Below are 15,111 nucleotides of genomic sequence, written 5' to 3'. Positions count from 1 at the left end.
AGCTTCACTGATAGAGTCTGGGGAAACAGACCTCAGACACCAGCCTGGCAGGCAACCACAGAGGGTAAAGGTCACCCCAAAATTCTGGGATATTAAAAGTCATCAAATTCAAGGCAGGTACTTGGAGTAGCTGTTTTTTTTCCAGTACTTTTTGGACTAGTCTCAATATTGGTCAGGATAGTTTACTCCTATGGTATTTTACACAGTTCTACATTGTTCGAGCTTCAGATATTATTTTGATTCAATTGCGGGCGCCTTTACTCTACATATTCCATATAGAATAAATCTGGCAAGGTGACTTTCACATGCTTTAAAACAAACAATTGTAGATACCTCTAGTCAGACCATCAAATCCTGTGTACTAATACATGCTAATAAACCAAAGACCTTGATCCCTTTTTATCTGACCGTGTAAATAAACTTTTTGGAGAGTGCTTCCCTGCCGGCTGACGAGCGTCTTTATTTTTACCACCAAAGCTCAGTTTATTTTGAGTCTTGACATCTGAAGCGACTCCCGAGCCATTCGTCTGGAAGCCATGACTCCTCAGGAGAAACCAAAAAAAGGAAAAAAAGAGAGAGAAAGAGAGAGAGTGCTGTGTTTTCTTTCCTTCTGGTTTGTTTTCCAGTCTCCTTTCAAAATGAACTGGGGTTTGGAGTTGGCTGCTTCACACATGGTGTGGTGGTGGGGATGGAGAGGGAGGGAGTAGGAGGGAGAGAAAAGCAAAAAGAGAAGAAAAATAAGACAAATGTTTAACTATTGTAGATTTTTAGATTGTCTCAGTCTCCATAGGATCTGCATGTCGGTTTACTGTAAGACAGAACAAATGTGAGCGAACGATTACTTCGAAATGATGATGCCACTTAAGCCCAGTGACTGTTTCAGTAGCCCCAATGAATTGATTTCGTACATTAACTTCTCGTCTGCCCCAAAAAGTAATTGAGGGATATCCTAAAAGATGAAGTAATAAAAATGTAAAATTCAACACAAGAATTGTCAGTAGTTTGGATTTTAGGCTATTAAAGGAAGACTATGTAACTTTTGAAATAAGAAATAACACTGTTTCTCTTACAAATGAAATTTGAATTCATTATTAATAGAACACATCCTTAATTGAATACACTCAAATGTTTTGCTGCTACATTCTTTCGGGATCTTTTATGACCAGTAGTTACAGGTGGTTAATGTTAGCTAATGTTAGTAAACATTACCTAGATTCTAGCTGCAAGGTATGGCTATTTAAGTAATATTTCTGTGGAAGTTTGCCAACTTTATTACTCCTCTATACTTATGCTGTGTTTATTTTATGGTTTAGCAAAAATCTCATTTATGCATCTTAACAACACCGCTTTATGGGCTGATCTGTCGTGGTTTTCCAATCATGAGTGCTGTGCCCACTGCAAGAATATCTACCTAATGTACCTTCTAACAACCATTTTTTTCCCCCTCAGCTATCTTGACTACGTTGGCTATTGGCAAAAGGCCCGTAATGAGCCTAAAAGTATACATTTGAAGTTACAGCAATACTTTACGAGACAAAGGAGTGAAACTTGATGCCGATGTTAGCTAAACTTCATGTGATGTCCAGCCACAGCCAAATAGGTGATCTCCTGCAGCCTCAGCAGTGTATTAATCTAACATCAACAACACCATGTCCAATTTTGAGTGAATACCCTCAAAGGTTATTCCTTTCAGTGCATTTGTGTTATCCATTACTGTTTCTGAGAAGGATTGTTGTGATTTGTTTGCTGCTGCTTTTATTTGAAATAATTTTCATTGTAGTCTCACTGTTTAACAACCTATTACAAGTAATAGTACCATAAAGTTTTAGAACATTTCAATGCATAATCTGTTTATAAATGTATTCACATAAATCATTCAATCATTGCCTTGCTAATACACTGATTCATCTGGGAGGATTTTAATAATAAATGACAAGATGGTCCCCAAACACAGTCTTAGAGCTGTTGTCGCAACAACAAAATAAGTGACGTACTGTTTTCAGTAACACTAAATCTGTCAGTGACAGTTCTTCCAACAAAATCTACGACTGTATTAGGCAACAATGCTTTTGCGAAATGCACCCTGCATGTTGTTATAGTTTTACTGTTTTTAATTGTGATTTGTGTCTCTGAGCTTCTTGTTGAGTGCTCTCTTGGCCCTGTCGTGACTATAAATTAACTCAGCATGATTATGCTCCTCCACTAGATGGATGGGGGGAGAAATTTGTCAATGCATAACACCACTTGCCCTCCTGTAGCACTACGTAGCTGCATTTTCTCATAACTCCGCACCACAGATGCTTCAGTGGCTGTGGGTCAGGAGAGGCTAGCTGTTGCACGCAGACGCCCATATGAGACAAGCAGTGAAGAGGAACCAAAACTCAATAAACACGACACTGAGGAGGGAGGGAGTTCAAGGGTGCGCTTGTCATGATGGAGGCTACAGTGAGCGCTCCAGTGGCTGCTGGGGTTTTGATGCTGTAATGTGAAACGGCTGGGGGAAAGAGGACTACAATTCCTCTCTTTGTCTGGTCTCCGCCCCAGCGTCACCCCTCTCCCCTCTCCTTGGCGGACCCTCACCATAGCCAAACTCATCATCTCCCTCTCAGTCTGTCTTCCCCCATGTCTGTCACCCATCACGATGCCTTGATCACTCATTCTCACTCACGCTTCGTCTGGCATTACCGTTTTCAGTTCATCTGTGTCTTTGTTTTTGCTCTTTTCTCACCATCTGCTGTTTTATCTAGACATTTTATCTGACAAAATTATTTCTTTCGTCTTATCTCCCTCTTTCTGTCAGTTTGGGATAATATGTTTTTTCTCTTAAACTCTCCCATAAAATAACCTCACAGTAGTAGTTTTGTTCTCTCATCTTTCCCCCCTTCTCTCTTCTTCTCTCTCCTCAGTCTCCGGTGGTGTCTGTGGGTTTTGCCAGGTTTCATCCCAACCTGGTTGTCGGGGGGACTTACTCTGGGCAGATTGTACTGTGGGACAACCGCAGTCACCGTCGGACCCCCGTCCAGAGGACTCCCCTGTCTGCTGCTGCACACACTGTAAGGCTGGTTCCCAGTGTCAGTATAACATATAGCCTTAGTTGTGTTGGAACAAACTGGACCCTACTGTGAATCAAAGCAGTCACTGGTAGAGCTGCATGTGTTATTTTTAGTGTTAACACAATACAAAAAATTTAACACTGTATTTTAACCCACCCCCTGTTTCTAAGCAGAATATAAACATTTAATAAGTAGTGTATAACACACTATAATATAGTTGTTGGGCAAAGCTAAGTGTTAATGTATTTGTCAACAACTTCACATGTAACTCCCTCTGTGAACCATCAATAAGTGGATGCCGGTGTGTATATAGATGATGAAAAACCGTATATTATGACACAGTTGCAAAAATGTTACGTCTAAAAAAATCAGATCTGTTCCCAAGAGTTACAGTTATTTTTTAAACTACACCTACCACACCTAAATCAGTAACTCTTTAACACACATTTAGCAGAAATGCCAGACATTTGCTGATTCTGGCTTCACAAATTTGACAATTGTCTGCTTTTCCTGTCTGTTTTATATCATCACAAATTGATTGGTCTCAACAGTATTACTTAGACAAAACATGTATTTTGAATCATGGGTACTGGGAAATTGTACTTTGGGCATTGGAAAATATTTTCTGACAGCTCATTGTGATTTCAAATGCAAAAATAAGCTGTGACCTACAAAGGAAAGGAAAGGAAACAAAAAGGAAAACACATCACAAAGGAGAGTTAAAGCTCCTGACACCTCAGTTTCAGATCATCTCAGGTTTTTCACAGTGACATTACATATGCATAATGAGCAACACTCAAAGTCAAATTTAGAAAAAATATATTCCTGGGTATATCTGGTGGTAGATATTGAGTTCTACACTGTGGCAATCTGTTTCATGAGAACTGTGTGGGTGTAGTTTGAGCAGATTTGATAACACAGTCAAGATATTTCTTATGAAATAACCAAAACTGTTCTGACTTTGCCAAAAAAACTTTAGTGTTCATGTAGGATCCCACCTTTGCTCATAACAAGATGCTGATGGAGAAAATTTGTTTTTAGGGGCTTTAAATCGGCTACATAGCTAACATTAGCATTAACAGCTGTATACTCACCAGGCTAGACGAAACATACTACTGAAGTTATTATGCTAACCAGCTAACCCATGTCTCATAATACACTTTTTGAGATAGTAAGTTACTGTAGCGTCTGCCCTCATGTAATGATGGCTGAAGTAAATAGCTTTAATGCTGACATTGGCTGTATAGTAATAGAAGAATCTTACGTACAGCACCTTTAAAGATTTGAGTAAAAATCCTGATTATTAGATATTGAATTACCTTATATTGTACTGAGGATGTGGAGTAAGGATAGTAAGAAGCCTTCACACCCAGTATTCTCACAGTAGAACACCCCCACCCCACTCCACACACATACAGACACACACACATTTGATGGAAGCAGTTATAGTCTTACTGAAAGGATAGTTCAGTTCAGATGCTCCAGTAAACTCAGAGACCTTTGCCAAATTACTGACCAAAACTAGCAATATCTTAAGATCTGTGGCTGTTTAGAATCACAGCTACAGAAGGCAAGTAGACACACACAGTGCTTCATGCCATCCATGCTGTAAGTGGCTGTGGACTCCAATAATGAGGCCGTCGCTCACATCCTCTCCAGTCAGCGAGTCCAGCCAGCTAGCATGGTGCTGATTGCTGAATGGATTCTTTGTTCGGCCCAGTACACAAATCAATTACTGCCCAGTAATGACATAATGGTTTCACACACTCCTGTGGATTTGGACAGCAGTGCATGTCCAAAACGTAGAGTCATTTAAAAGGACGACTGCACACTGGCATGTGAAGTGTCTGTTCGCCTGCTGCATGCATCTGTTCATAAAGTATCTAATGATGTCATGTGTTTAAAATTATTGGAATATTTAATTTCTCTGACAGCTGACTGCAGTTAGGAATTATCCAAATATTTATTATACAAGATGCCAAATCCCTCTAATCAATGAGACTAATAATTATGATTTATGATTGTGATCACAATATGCAGTGGAAAAACAAGCTTTTCATTAGTGACTGTTGTAATCACATTACAGTTGAAGTGAGTTATTAGATGCTGAAAACATGTGGCATTATGCATTGTCCAAGTGTGTATTCACACGCATCTAATCTATTTCTGTGTCTGTGTGTCTGTATCTCTTTGTGTGTATTCACGCGTGTGTCTGTGCAGCACCCAGTGTACTGTGTGAACGTGGTCGGCACCCAGAACGCCAACAACCTGATCACTGTGTCTACAGATGGCAGGATGTGTTCCTGGAGTCTGGACATGCTCTCACAGCCACAGGTACACAACACACTCTTATCTTATCACACAGTCCATACAATTTACCTGCGGCTTAATAAATGTCAGTCAGTCCTAACAGTCTCAAAACACAAATAATATTTCATGACTCAATAGGTGGCGAAATACACCTGCAACTCCACATGCATTTTCGTGTGTGTTTGTGTAGGAGACCATGGAACTGGTGTACAATAAATCCAAACCAGTGGCAGTGACAGGCATGGCGTTCCCCACGGGAGATGTTAACAACTATGTGGTGGGGAGTGAGGAAGGCACTGTGTACACTGCATCCAGACATGGCAGGTTGGTGGACAGACAGACACACACACACACACACACACACACACACACACACCACACACACAAACATATGTAAATGTAAAAGATCACAGCAAATAACCTAACGTGGTCACATGATCATGCTGTTGATTGGTGCTTTAACTCTTTGTTTCTGCTTACATAATCTAGAGTGACAGTATGACAGTAAAATAACTAAAAATAGATTTTAGGAAGCTAAGGCATGTTGACGTTTTTCCTAAATCATGCATATTAGTATGTATTTTTGCTCTCTGGCCTTGGAAATGATTGAAACATTAAAATTGAATAATAATAATGATAATGATAAAGATTCAATCATTTTAACCAGCCACCTTTTTTTAGCATGAGCATCCCCAGTGAGACACAAACCACTTCACTCCCTTTGTGTCGCAGTTATGAATTTTACACTTGTGTCGTCCCCCTCCAGTAAGGCAGGTATCTGCGAGATGTTTGAGGGCCACCAGGGGCCGGTGACGGGCATCAGCTGTCACAGCGCAGTGGGCACCGTCGACTTTTCCCACCTCTTCATCACATCCTCCTTCGACTGGACTGTCAAACTCTGGAGCACCAAGGTATAATGTGTGTGTGTTTTTTTGTGTGTGAGAGAGTGAGAGAGAGAAAGAGGAAGAGAGAGAGAGGGGATGTGTGGGGGGTTGATTGTGGACTCCGAGGGGATAGAGAAAATGTGTGTGTGAGAGAGAGAGTTCAGAGTTGGAGAATGAACATGTGAGTGAGGGGAAAGCTGAGTGCCGCAGGTGAGCAACTTTTTGAAAATCAGTCTCTTACTGCTTGTGTGTCTCTGTGTGTATGTGTGTGAATGAAGTTCTCACCAGCAGGTGCACTCAGTGGCTCCATCTTAGATGCACACTGAAGGTGGGCGCTCCACCTCTTGCTGGTTTTGAGCGACCTTGTCCACTCCACACATTGGTTCTCCTTTTAAACCGATGTGATGAATTCTATTTGGCAGCATTTTAGTGGCAGTAAAAAGCAAATAGTCGCTGCTTCTGTCAGTGTGAGTGTCAGAGAATAGAAAAGTTAGCTTTGTTAGTGAGAAAACAGCAGGAGAGGGAAAGGATAGAGGAGTAGACAGGAGAGCAAGTGAGTGGAACGGGGCCTTGGAGGAATTTTCAAGCTAAAAAATGTAATGATCATAGTGGAAAGTGATGCTAATGTTGAAGGACAGAGAGATCAACATGAGCAGGGAGTCAAACAACCAAAAATCAAAGAGAGTTCTATTCAACATGAGGAAAATACATAATGCATATTGCATAATACCTTTAGCTTTATGCAAGATCCAGTTACAGTTCTCATACTTGGCTGTGACAGGCAGTAAAGATGAATTTTAGCTCGTGTTTGCATGCAGCCGGTCCGTAAGTCATGTGCGGAGGGTCCCGTGACACATATTAAAACATTTCTGTGGATTTTCATCAGAAGAGTGTGTTATTTTTCAGGATTTGGGAATTCCCTTTCCTTTGAGGGGCACCGCAGGAATGTGTGTCTGTCTCTTGTCCCACATAACCCATGTTTGTATGTGGGCAGGCGAAATACCTGGGTGTATATATGTGTGTGTGTTTGCATGTGTTTGTGTGTGTGTGTGTAAACATAGACACACCACACACGCCTCATGTACACCTTAAGCAAGCTGCCGTTGCTTACCTAAAATCCCCTCGAGCTTTGCCTTCAACCCACCAATCATAGCCATCACAAACCGTTGTAACACACACACACACATTCAGATTCTCTTTGCATTCACACGCACGCTTGCCCTCTCAGTTCAAAAAGGCCGTGGTACAGGAGTCTGCTGATGTTTTTACACTCAGCGGTGCAAATATTGTGGTTAGCGAAAACATTTTGAGTCAGCCAGAGTGTGAACACGTCGCGACAGCTGGGAGTGGGTTTATAATTGTGCATAACTTGAGCCGTCTTGCTCTCTTGACCCCAAAACCAGCGTCTACTAAGTGATTGGATGGAGCATAATCATCCCTCTTTTGCTCTCTTAAGAAGTTAATTAAAGGCCTGCATTGCTGTCAGTTCAGGTGATTGTTAATGAGTGTTGATAAAATTTCAGATGAGTGTCTGCAGATATATTTGGGAAAAGGAGGGAAAGTGAGATCCCGTCAAGGGTTTTGTCCTGGTGTGCTCTTACGGAACCGCTTATGAAACGTTTCGTAACAATTTCTAATTTGAGGACAACTTCTCAGTCCCCACAATGCACGGTTATTAAATCTGGTGTGAGGCTGTTAAGCCAGCATGATGGCTGCAATGCAAATGCAGCCAGGATGGAACCAGTGAGATTTGCACGACTCTGGCTGCTGCAGAGAGGAAGATGGTCTGGATCCCTCTAGAAGGCAAAGACAACCTCTGAGACAGCAAACAAAAAGGTGTTAATGATTGAAGTACCAAATAGTAATTTATAGTTTGTATTATTCCAGAATGATTTCTCAATATTTTGAGAATTAAATACTTAAACAGCTGCTTAACTTGTTAAGAGACATGTGAGGGTAACAAACTCTATGTCTAGAAATCGGTATCTAGTGCATCAGTGATGGATTTCTGGTTCAAACGTGCTAGAAACTCAGCACAGGAGAGATAATGACAAGCAGTTACTTCACATGCGGCGCCACAAGGATTAAGCTTCATTTTAAGATTAGCTTTAAGACTTGTTGCCACAGATTATTTACCCAAATCACATTATTTAAGATAGGTAGATTATGGACAGACGACAGTAAAATACTAGTTTACATTTGGAATAGTCGGTAGATAGAAGGAAGACTTAATTCGTCTCATCTTAACTCCTACATCATGTATTACTTTGACTTATGGCTGAATACCGACATATTTCACGTTTTTAGCTTAAAATAGCATATACTATGTACATACAGTTGATATGAGGTACTGTAGAGTGGGAGGATGAGTAAAAGAGTTAAGTCAAACTGTGATGGGCACACAGACTAAAGCTGATCGAATGCAGAGACCGTGAGGTGGAGAAAAAAATGACCTCTCCCGTCACCTCGTCGGCTGGAAAACAGGTTCAATCGAGGCTTGAAATTGGCTGGGCTCTGTTTTGTTTGTGTTTGTGTGTGTGTGTGTGTGTGTGTGTGTGTGTGTGTGTGTGTGTGTGTGAGAGTGTGAGCCACTATATGTCTGCAGGTCTCACAGCCCTTTTAGAACAACTGTGGCGCGAGAGAGTAAAGGCGAAGGAGAGGGAAAAAAAAGAGAAGGCATGAGGAGGAGAGAGAGAGAGAGAGAGAGAAAGACAAAGAAAAAGAGAGAGACTGCATTCCTTCATTTGCTCCTCCAGCCAACCTGTCTCCTGTCTTCCACCCCTCCCACTCTACCTGTCAGGAATGCAGTTTGTAAGCCCCTGGAATCCTAACAGCCGGTCTGAGAGATTGGGACACACACACACACACAATCATACACACAAAAACACACACATATAGACACTCATATGTATTGAGTTGTCGCTTCTTGTGGGGACAGGGGGGGAGTCTATGGGAGCTAGCATATTTTTACAATAATGTCAACACATATATTTTTACATACTTAAAAAGATTTTCACTGACAACATTTATTCCTTAATCTCTGCTCTGCTTTTGAGGACATTTAGTCTCCATAACTTCAGAAATTCAGAAGTAGAACTACAGAAACACAGTGTAAACACACAGACAGATGCAGTGGCTGGATTAATATTATCACCTCATATTATATTATCACACATATATCAGTACCAGTGTATATTGTGGCCCATAAATAATCAAGAATTGCAATAAAGAAATGTCACAGAAATAGTTTGTCCACCAGAGAGCACTGACAAGTTCATTTCTCAAACGTGTAACATCAGTTTTTCTTATTCTATTACTCGATATTGATATTAGTATAGGTCTTAAAAATCCAGTATTGGTCGGGCCTCACACACACACACACACAACAACACGTTCTGTTTCCAGAGCTCCTTCCTCTGCATCCATTGTCCACCACTCCTTTTCCTCCCATTTCCCATCTCTTCCCATCTCTCTCTCTCTCTCAGACAGCTGTTGTGTTGAGGTTACAGTACACCTTGTGGAGGGGCCCTCCCTTTCATCTCTCCCAGCGGTTTTATGGCGCTGTGTGAATGTGCTAGGCTTTTTAATTAGGCTCTGCACCCAGACAGGCCCCAAGGCTGAGGCAGCGCCGCTCTGTCTGAAGCTCACTCACTCCCTCTCTCCATTCCTTCTCCCTCTCTCGCTCTTTCTTTTCTTTCTAGTGTGTCATCTACTATAATCCCTAACTCTCTCTATTTTTTCTCTCCAGTTTTTTCACACACACACACACTCACACAGATATCCCCTTTTTTCTCTTTTTCAGCACAACAAGCCCCTGTACTCGTTTGAGGACAACGCAGACTATGTGTATGATGTCATGTGGTCACCTGTACACCCTGCGATCTTTGCTGCCGTGGATGGCATGGGCCGCTTAGACTTGTGGAATCTCAACAACGATACAGAGGTGTGTGTGTGTGTGTGTGTGTGTGTGTACTGGTGGGTGAATATAGGTCATTATGGGCGTGTTTCCTGTGTCATCTCTTTGTGTGTTGATGTGCGTGTGTGTGTTTGGTGTCCTCGGGGCCTGTGGCTGGGCCTCAGCCCGAACCGCACAACCAAACAAACCGCCTTTTCCCCTCCCACCCCCCCACCACCATCCCTTCCTACACACACACACACACACACGATTCAAGATTCCCCTGTGGGCGTTTCCCACAGCCCTTGCTTTAAATCAGACTGGGTGACATCTCCTCATCCCGGCTCCCACCCAGCCATCCCACTAACATTCCTCCAACCTCTGTCCAACGTTCAGGCAACCTCAGGACCCCACCACCCCATCCCATCTCCCTCCCACAATCTGTCCCATCAGTGAAGCGCACAGATGTGCAGGAGACCGCGAGCCTCAGCCCTCAGTCCGCAGGCCCACGCTGGAGATGAAAATCATAAAAGGAGAAAGTTCAGGCCAGGGGCTGAGATTCTCACTGCTGTGAGGCAGCATTTATTTTAAGATGAGGCCATGTAAGGCCAGTAAATGATAGAGCATCTTATTATTCAGCTTAAACAGATAGGATATAAGATAGTAAACAAAACATAATAAATATATAATTTTAAATAAAATAAATCAGACAACTGTTTTGTTTAAGACAGTGGCAGCATGAACTGAATTATTCATGGTCATTTTATGAAACACAGATTCACACTGTTCATTATTTTACACAAATCTTATGTCTTCTTTTGCAGTTTGTTATTGATTTAAAGAAATAGTTGCATGTGTTGGGAAATACACTAATTCACTTTCTTGGTTAGAATCAGATGAGAAGATCAGTACTCACACCCAAATACTCTATAGACTGACAGGTATCCATAGAATGAAGCCACAAAATTTGAGCACTGAACAGTTTGGCATATTTTGTTAAACAAAGAAGAATTGGAAAATGTGGTTTTTCACTGTCTTACTGAGAGCTAGATAAGGAGCCTGAAGCCTCTCTGATGTCTGTATGCTTAATGTGATGGTACAGCCAGGAGGACGTTGGTTTATTTTATCTTAAAGACTGAAAGCAGGGAAACAGCTAGCCTGGCTCAGTCTTCTTTTGTTTAATCTGTACAAAACCTCAAGTATAAAAATGGCAAGTCACTGCTCCCAGCTAAGGAATGTCCACCCATATAACCACAACTCGCTTTTACACTTTGTGCAAATTAAACAAACAACAATTAATGAGCACTGGACAGAGCCAGGCTAGCTGTTTCCCCTTGTTTCCAGTCGTTATGCTAAGCTAAACTAAGCTAAGCTAAACTAAGCAGATTCATATCTACCACAGCGAGGTATCAATCTTCTCATGGAACTCTCAGCAAGAAAACAAAAAAGAACTTTTCCTTTAAGGAAGAGAAAAAAGTTGCATTAAAGTTAAAATACACTGTAACTTCAGCTATGAGTCTGAAAACCATACTTTGATACAACTCTCATAGGGGAGTAGCTACCGAACCTTTGATCACTCAGGTAAAAGTAGGGATAAAAGGATCCTCCATTCTCCTTCGCTCTTGGTTTCCATGGAGACAACACCCACAGTGCCTTCAACCTTAATACAAGTCTGCATCTCTACAGATGCTCTCCTCCCCCTCTCATAATGCGCTTCTGCTCTTGTCCTTCTCATTTTCTTGCAGCCCCCTTCTCGCTGTACATACATAAAATTCATTATCTCATCACCCAGGATTTCGTGGGTGAAATCACTTCTATTGTCTCTTCTCATCTCTCTGTTCTTCTGGTTTTAACCCCAACACTCTCAATCGCTGATCCCATCACGAGCGTTGTGTCTTCCCTCTGCAGCACAGATGACAAGTTTCCCATGGTTCCCTCAACAGTGGCCTTTTCACTGACAGAGGAAGAGTTCATTATCGGCGGCCTAACTCGGCTAACAATGTGCTTTATGAGAAACATTTGCTCGGGCACACACACACAAACGGATGTACCAAACACATGCATGCACGTTCACTCACACACAGTCAGTCTAATAGCAACAGACTTCCATTGTTGCCAACATATTAAAAACACACAGTCATAACGACATTAACGGAGCAGTGCAGCCCGCCTGGTTCTCATTTCCACCACCCACACACGCACACACGCACACACACATATTCAGCCAATACAGATACAGTACAGATCCACTCGAGCGGAGCGGTGGAAGCTAGCAGACTAATGGCAGTCAGTCTGTGGTTAGCGCTGCTTTAAATACGCAGGAGCTTGGTGTGTGAGGCGACATGATGCCAAGGCCTCTGTCTCCACCGGTGACATGTGTCAGACTTGCCTGCCACATGTCAGGAACAGTTTATGGAAACGCTGCAGATGGTTTTAAGTTTTTAAAGGTGCAACATGAGCACTGCTGTTTACTAAAAGGGTATCGGCTCACCCATAACAGCAAACATGAAGCCGGTTATTATACAGTAGATATGCCTGTGAGGTTGTAAATTTGACAGCTATGTTTGTCTAACTTCCAGCATATTTGAATGAAGTTGACCTTTTTATGTAGTAAATTTGTTCTGTAAATTCGACCATAATGGAATAATGCTCCAATTTTCCAATAAACATTAAGATGAGTACCTTCAACAGCAATTAGGTCATTAAACAAAAAGAAATTAAGACTCAAGAGACATTCTGTAAGTGTAAATCTTTATTTCAGTGCATTATAAGATTTGTTTTTAGATGGAAGTGGCTTGCAACTAACTTACATACTCACTCATTCACTTTTAGCAAGCTGCAGTTATCATAAATGAGATATAAAATGTCAAACACACTGAAACAGCAGCTCTAAACTACAGCTGTAACAGTCATTGCCTGCAGGTGGCAGGCTGGTGGTGTTACTGCTTTTATGGATGTATTGGTAAATTTCAAAGAAGTTTCTTTTGCCTCCTTAACGGCTCACACAGTATTTACACTTATTTTAAAAGTGAGGTTGCACAGTGTGATGTAGGTGATGTGAACAAAGAAAGGCTGTAATAGTTTAGCGACTGAATACTTAGTGTTGAACTTTAAATACCACTGATTGAGATATTTTTGTTTGATTGTCTATCGCTCCACCAGGTACCAACTGCTAGCGTGACCATCGAGGGTGCGTCCGCCCTTAACAGAGTACGCTGGTCTTCAGGAGGGAAGGAGGTGGCTGTGGGTGACTCAGAGGGCCGAGTCTGGGTCTATGACACTGGAGAGGTACGGATAATAATAATCATGCAATTTATAAATGATGAATAACATAATGCATTTACTGTAAAAGCAGAAACATACTGTATGTCTGCAAGTCTTTTTTTGGTACCCAGAAATAAGCAGAGAGCAGAGTGAGTGCTCATTTTTAATCATTACAGAATAATAACTTTGACATTTTAAATAGTGTTGCACTCAAGTGTTTCACCCATAAAACATTAATATTTAGGCAGCCTGCTCTGGTTTGGAAAAAAAAAATCTGCTAAGTACACTGTTGTTGGGTTCACTTTGAGTGCTCTGATGGAGCTGCTGGTTCTCGCGGGCTTCAGTTTTCAAACAATCAAGATTTAATTACACTCTAGATGCCAAAAGCAGGAGTGAAATACAGTGACCAAAATTTATTGCAGTGTTGCAATTAAGTTGTATTACAGTAGATTGAGGGATTTTAATGCTTGAAGTTGGAGTTACTGGTCTCTCTAAATGAAACATCAGTTACAACTCATCAGTAATACCTTCCTCTCTCCTGATTTTACCAAAATAAAGTGTCATGTGGTGGGGAAAACTCCTGCAAGTAGAGAAATTGAAACTAATTTGTACTGAGTGAAATAATACTGATGTATGAGATATGTATGTATGTGATAGTGACTGAATGTGGATTTTACAAATATATACTTACTGTATATATGCATACTGTACTACGGTGTTTCATGTATATTTGGTCCACTGAGTTTGTTGAAAGACATGCATTAAAAGAGTAGAAATAAGTGCATTTTTTCACAGTAAAGCCTCCAAATGTACCACAACCAACCATTTTAGGTCTTGTAGCCCTGTATGTTTACCCAACTGTCAGTATTGCCATGGACGTATGTGTTTGATTTTTTTTTTCCCCCCTCTTTCGTGTCCCTGTAAAATGGCCTCCACATGACTTTGCCATCACCACAAAGCAGCCAACCACCTGGCCTGTGCCTGTATGCGCTGTCATGCCTGGAGGGCTCTGGTTAGGATCCCCATGTGAGGGCGCATTAGCCTAGCCACCCAGCTAATTTTAGCATCTTTTTTGTTGTGTGGTAAGTTGGGAGAGAGGTTCAGCTGAGCCGGTGGCCTCCACGCTCGGTTGATGGTACGAGATCATCATAAAGTGAGCTGGTTGAAGGTTTACAACTCCAAGAGTCTGTGTGTGTTTCACAGAACTCCTAATAGAAGAACAGCATGCAAAAAAAAAAAAAAAAAATGCCAGCAGCTCCATCCAGAGTAGTGTGGTCCTGGGACCAACAGCAACCCTTGAGATGGATCCAGGAAAGCAAAACACCAAATACTTTGATTTCAGTATTATTTCATTCAGTACAAATTAGTTTTAGGTCATTTATCATCAGGGATTAGGACTGTTTTGATTGGTCCTCGTCTGGTGTTGTCCTATATGTTAAGTCCAAATCATAAAACAAAAGTCTTTCTACCGTGGGACAAAACTCAGGAGATCTGGGTCAGCGGTCTGATGCTGTTCAATGGCATGAAAATATTTTGGACCCACTGCACTTTTTAATTTTGACAACAAAGAACCGAAACAGTGTTTCTCTGACATTCAAGCGTGTAGTCTGTTAAAATGCTCCTAATGCTGAAGTCGCACAGGCACCATATAGATGATGTTCTGGCAGAGCCCCCTGCTGCGCCCAGCCTAGCTCTGTGGGGGGTT

General features: G+C 41.6%; 1 protein-coding gene across 7 annotated transcripts in view; it reads left to right on the top strand.

Moving 5' to 3' along the window:
• LOC108876973 (cytoplasmic dynein 1 intermediate chain 1) overlaps positions 1–15,111 on the top strand; it is a 51,578-nt gene that overhangs the window by 33,363 nt on the left and 3,104 nt on the right. For all 7 annotated transcript variants that reach the window (XM_051065880.1, XM_018666921.2, XM_018666903.2 and 4 more), the window contains 6 exons: positions 2,907–3,053; positions 5,274–5,387; positions 5,554–5,687; positions 6,130–6,274; positions 10,050–10,190; positions 13,305–13,430. In XM_051065880.1, the coding sequence (XP_050921837.1) occupies positions 2,907–3,053; positions 5,274–5,387; positions 5,554–5,687; positions 6,130–6,274; positions 10,050–10,190; positions 13,305–13,430 (807 nt within the window). The remainder of the gene's footprint in view (positions 1–2,906; positions 3,054–5,273; positions 5,388–5,553; positions 5,688–6,129; positions 6,275–10,049; positions 10,191–13,304; positions 13,431–15,111) is intronic.

Source organism: Lates calcarifer, linkage group LG3 (assembly GCF_001640805.2).
Source record: "Lates calcarifer isolate ASB-BC8 linkage group LG3, TLL_Latcal_v3, whole genome shotgun sequence".
NCBI classification, from domain to species: domain Eukaryota; kingdom Metazoa; phylum Chordata; class Actinopteri; family Centropomidae; genus Lates; species Lates calcarifer.
Note: the sequence above shows the minus strand (reverse complement) of the source record. Positions and strands in the feature narration are given on the sequence as shown.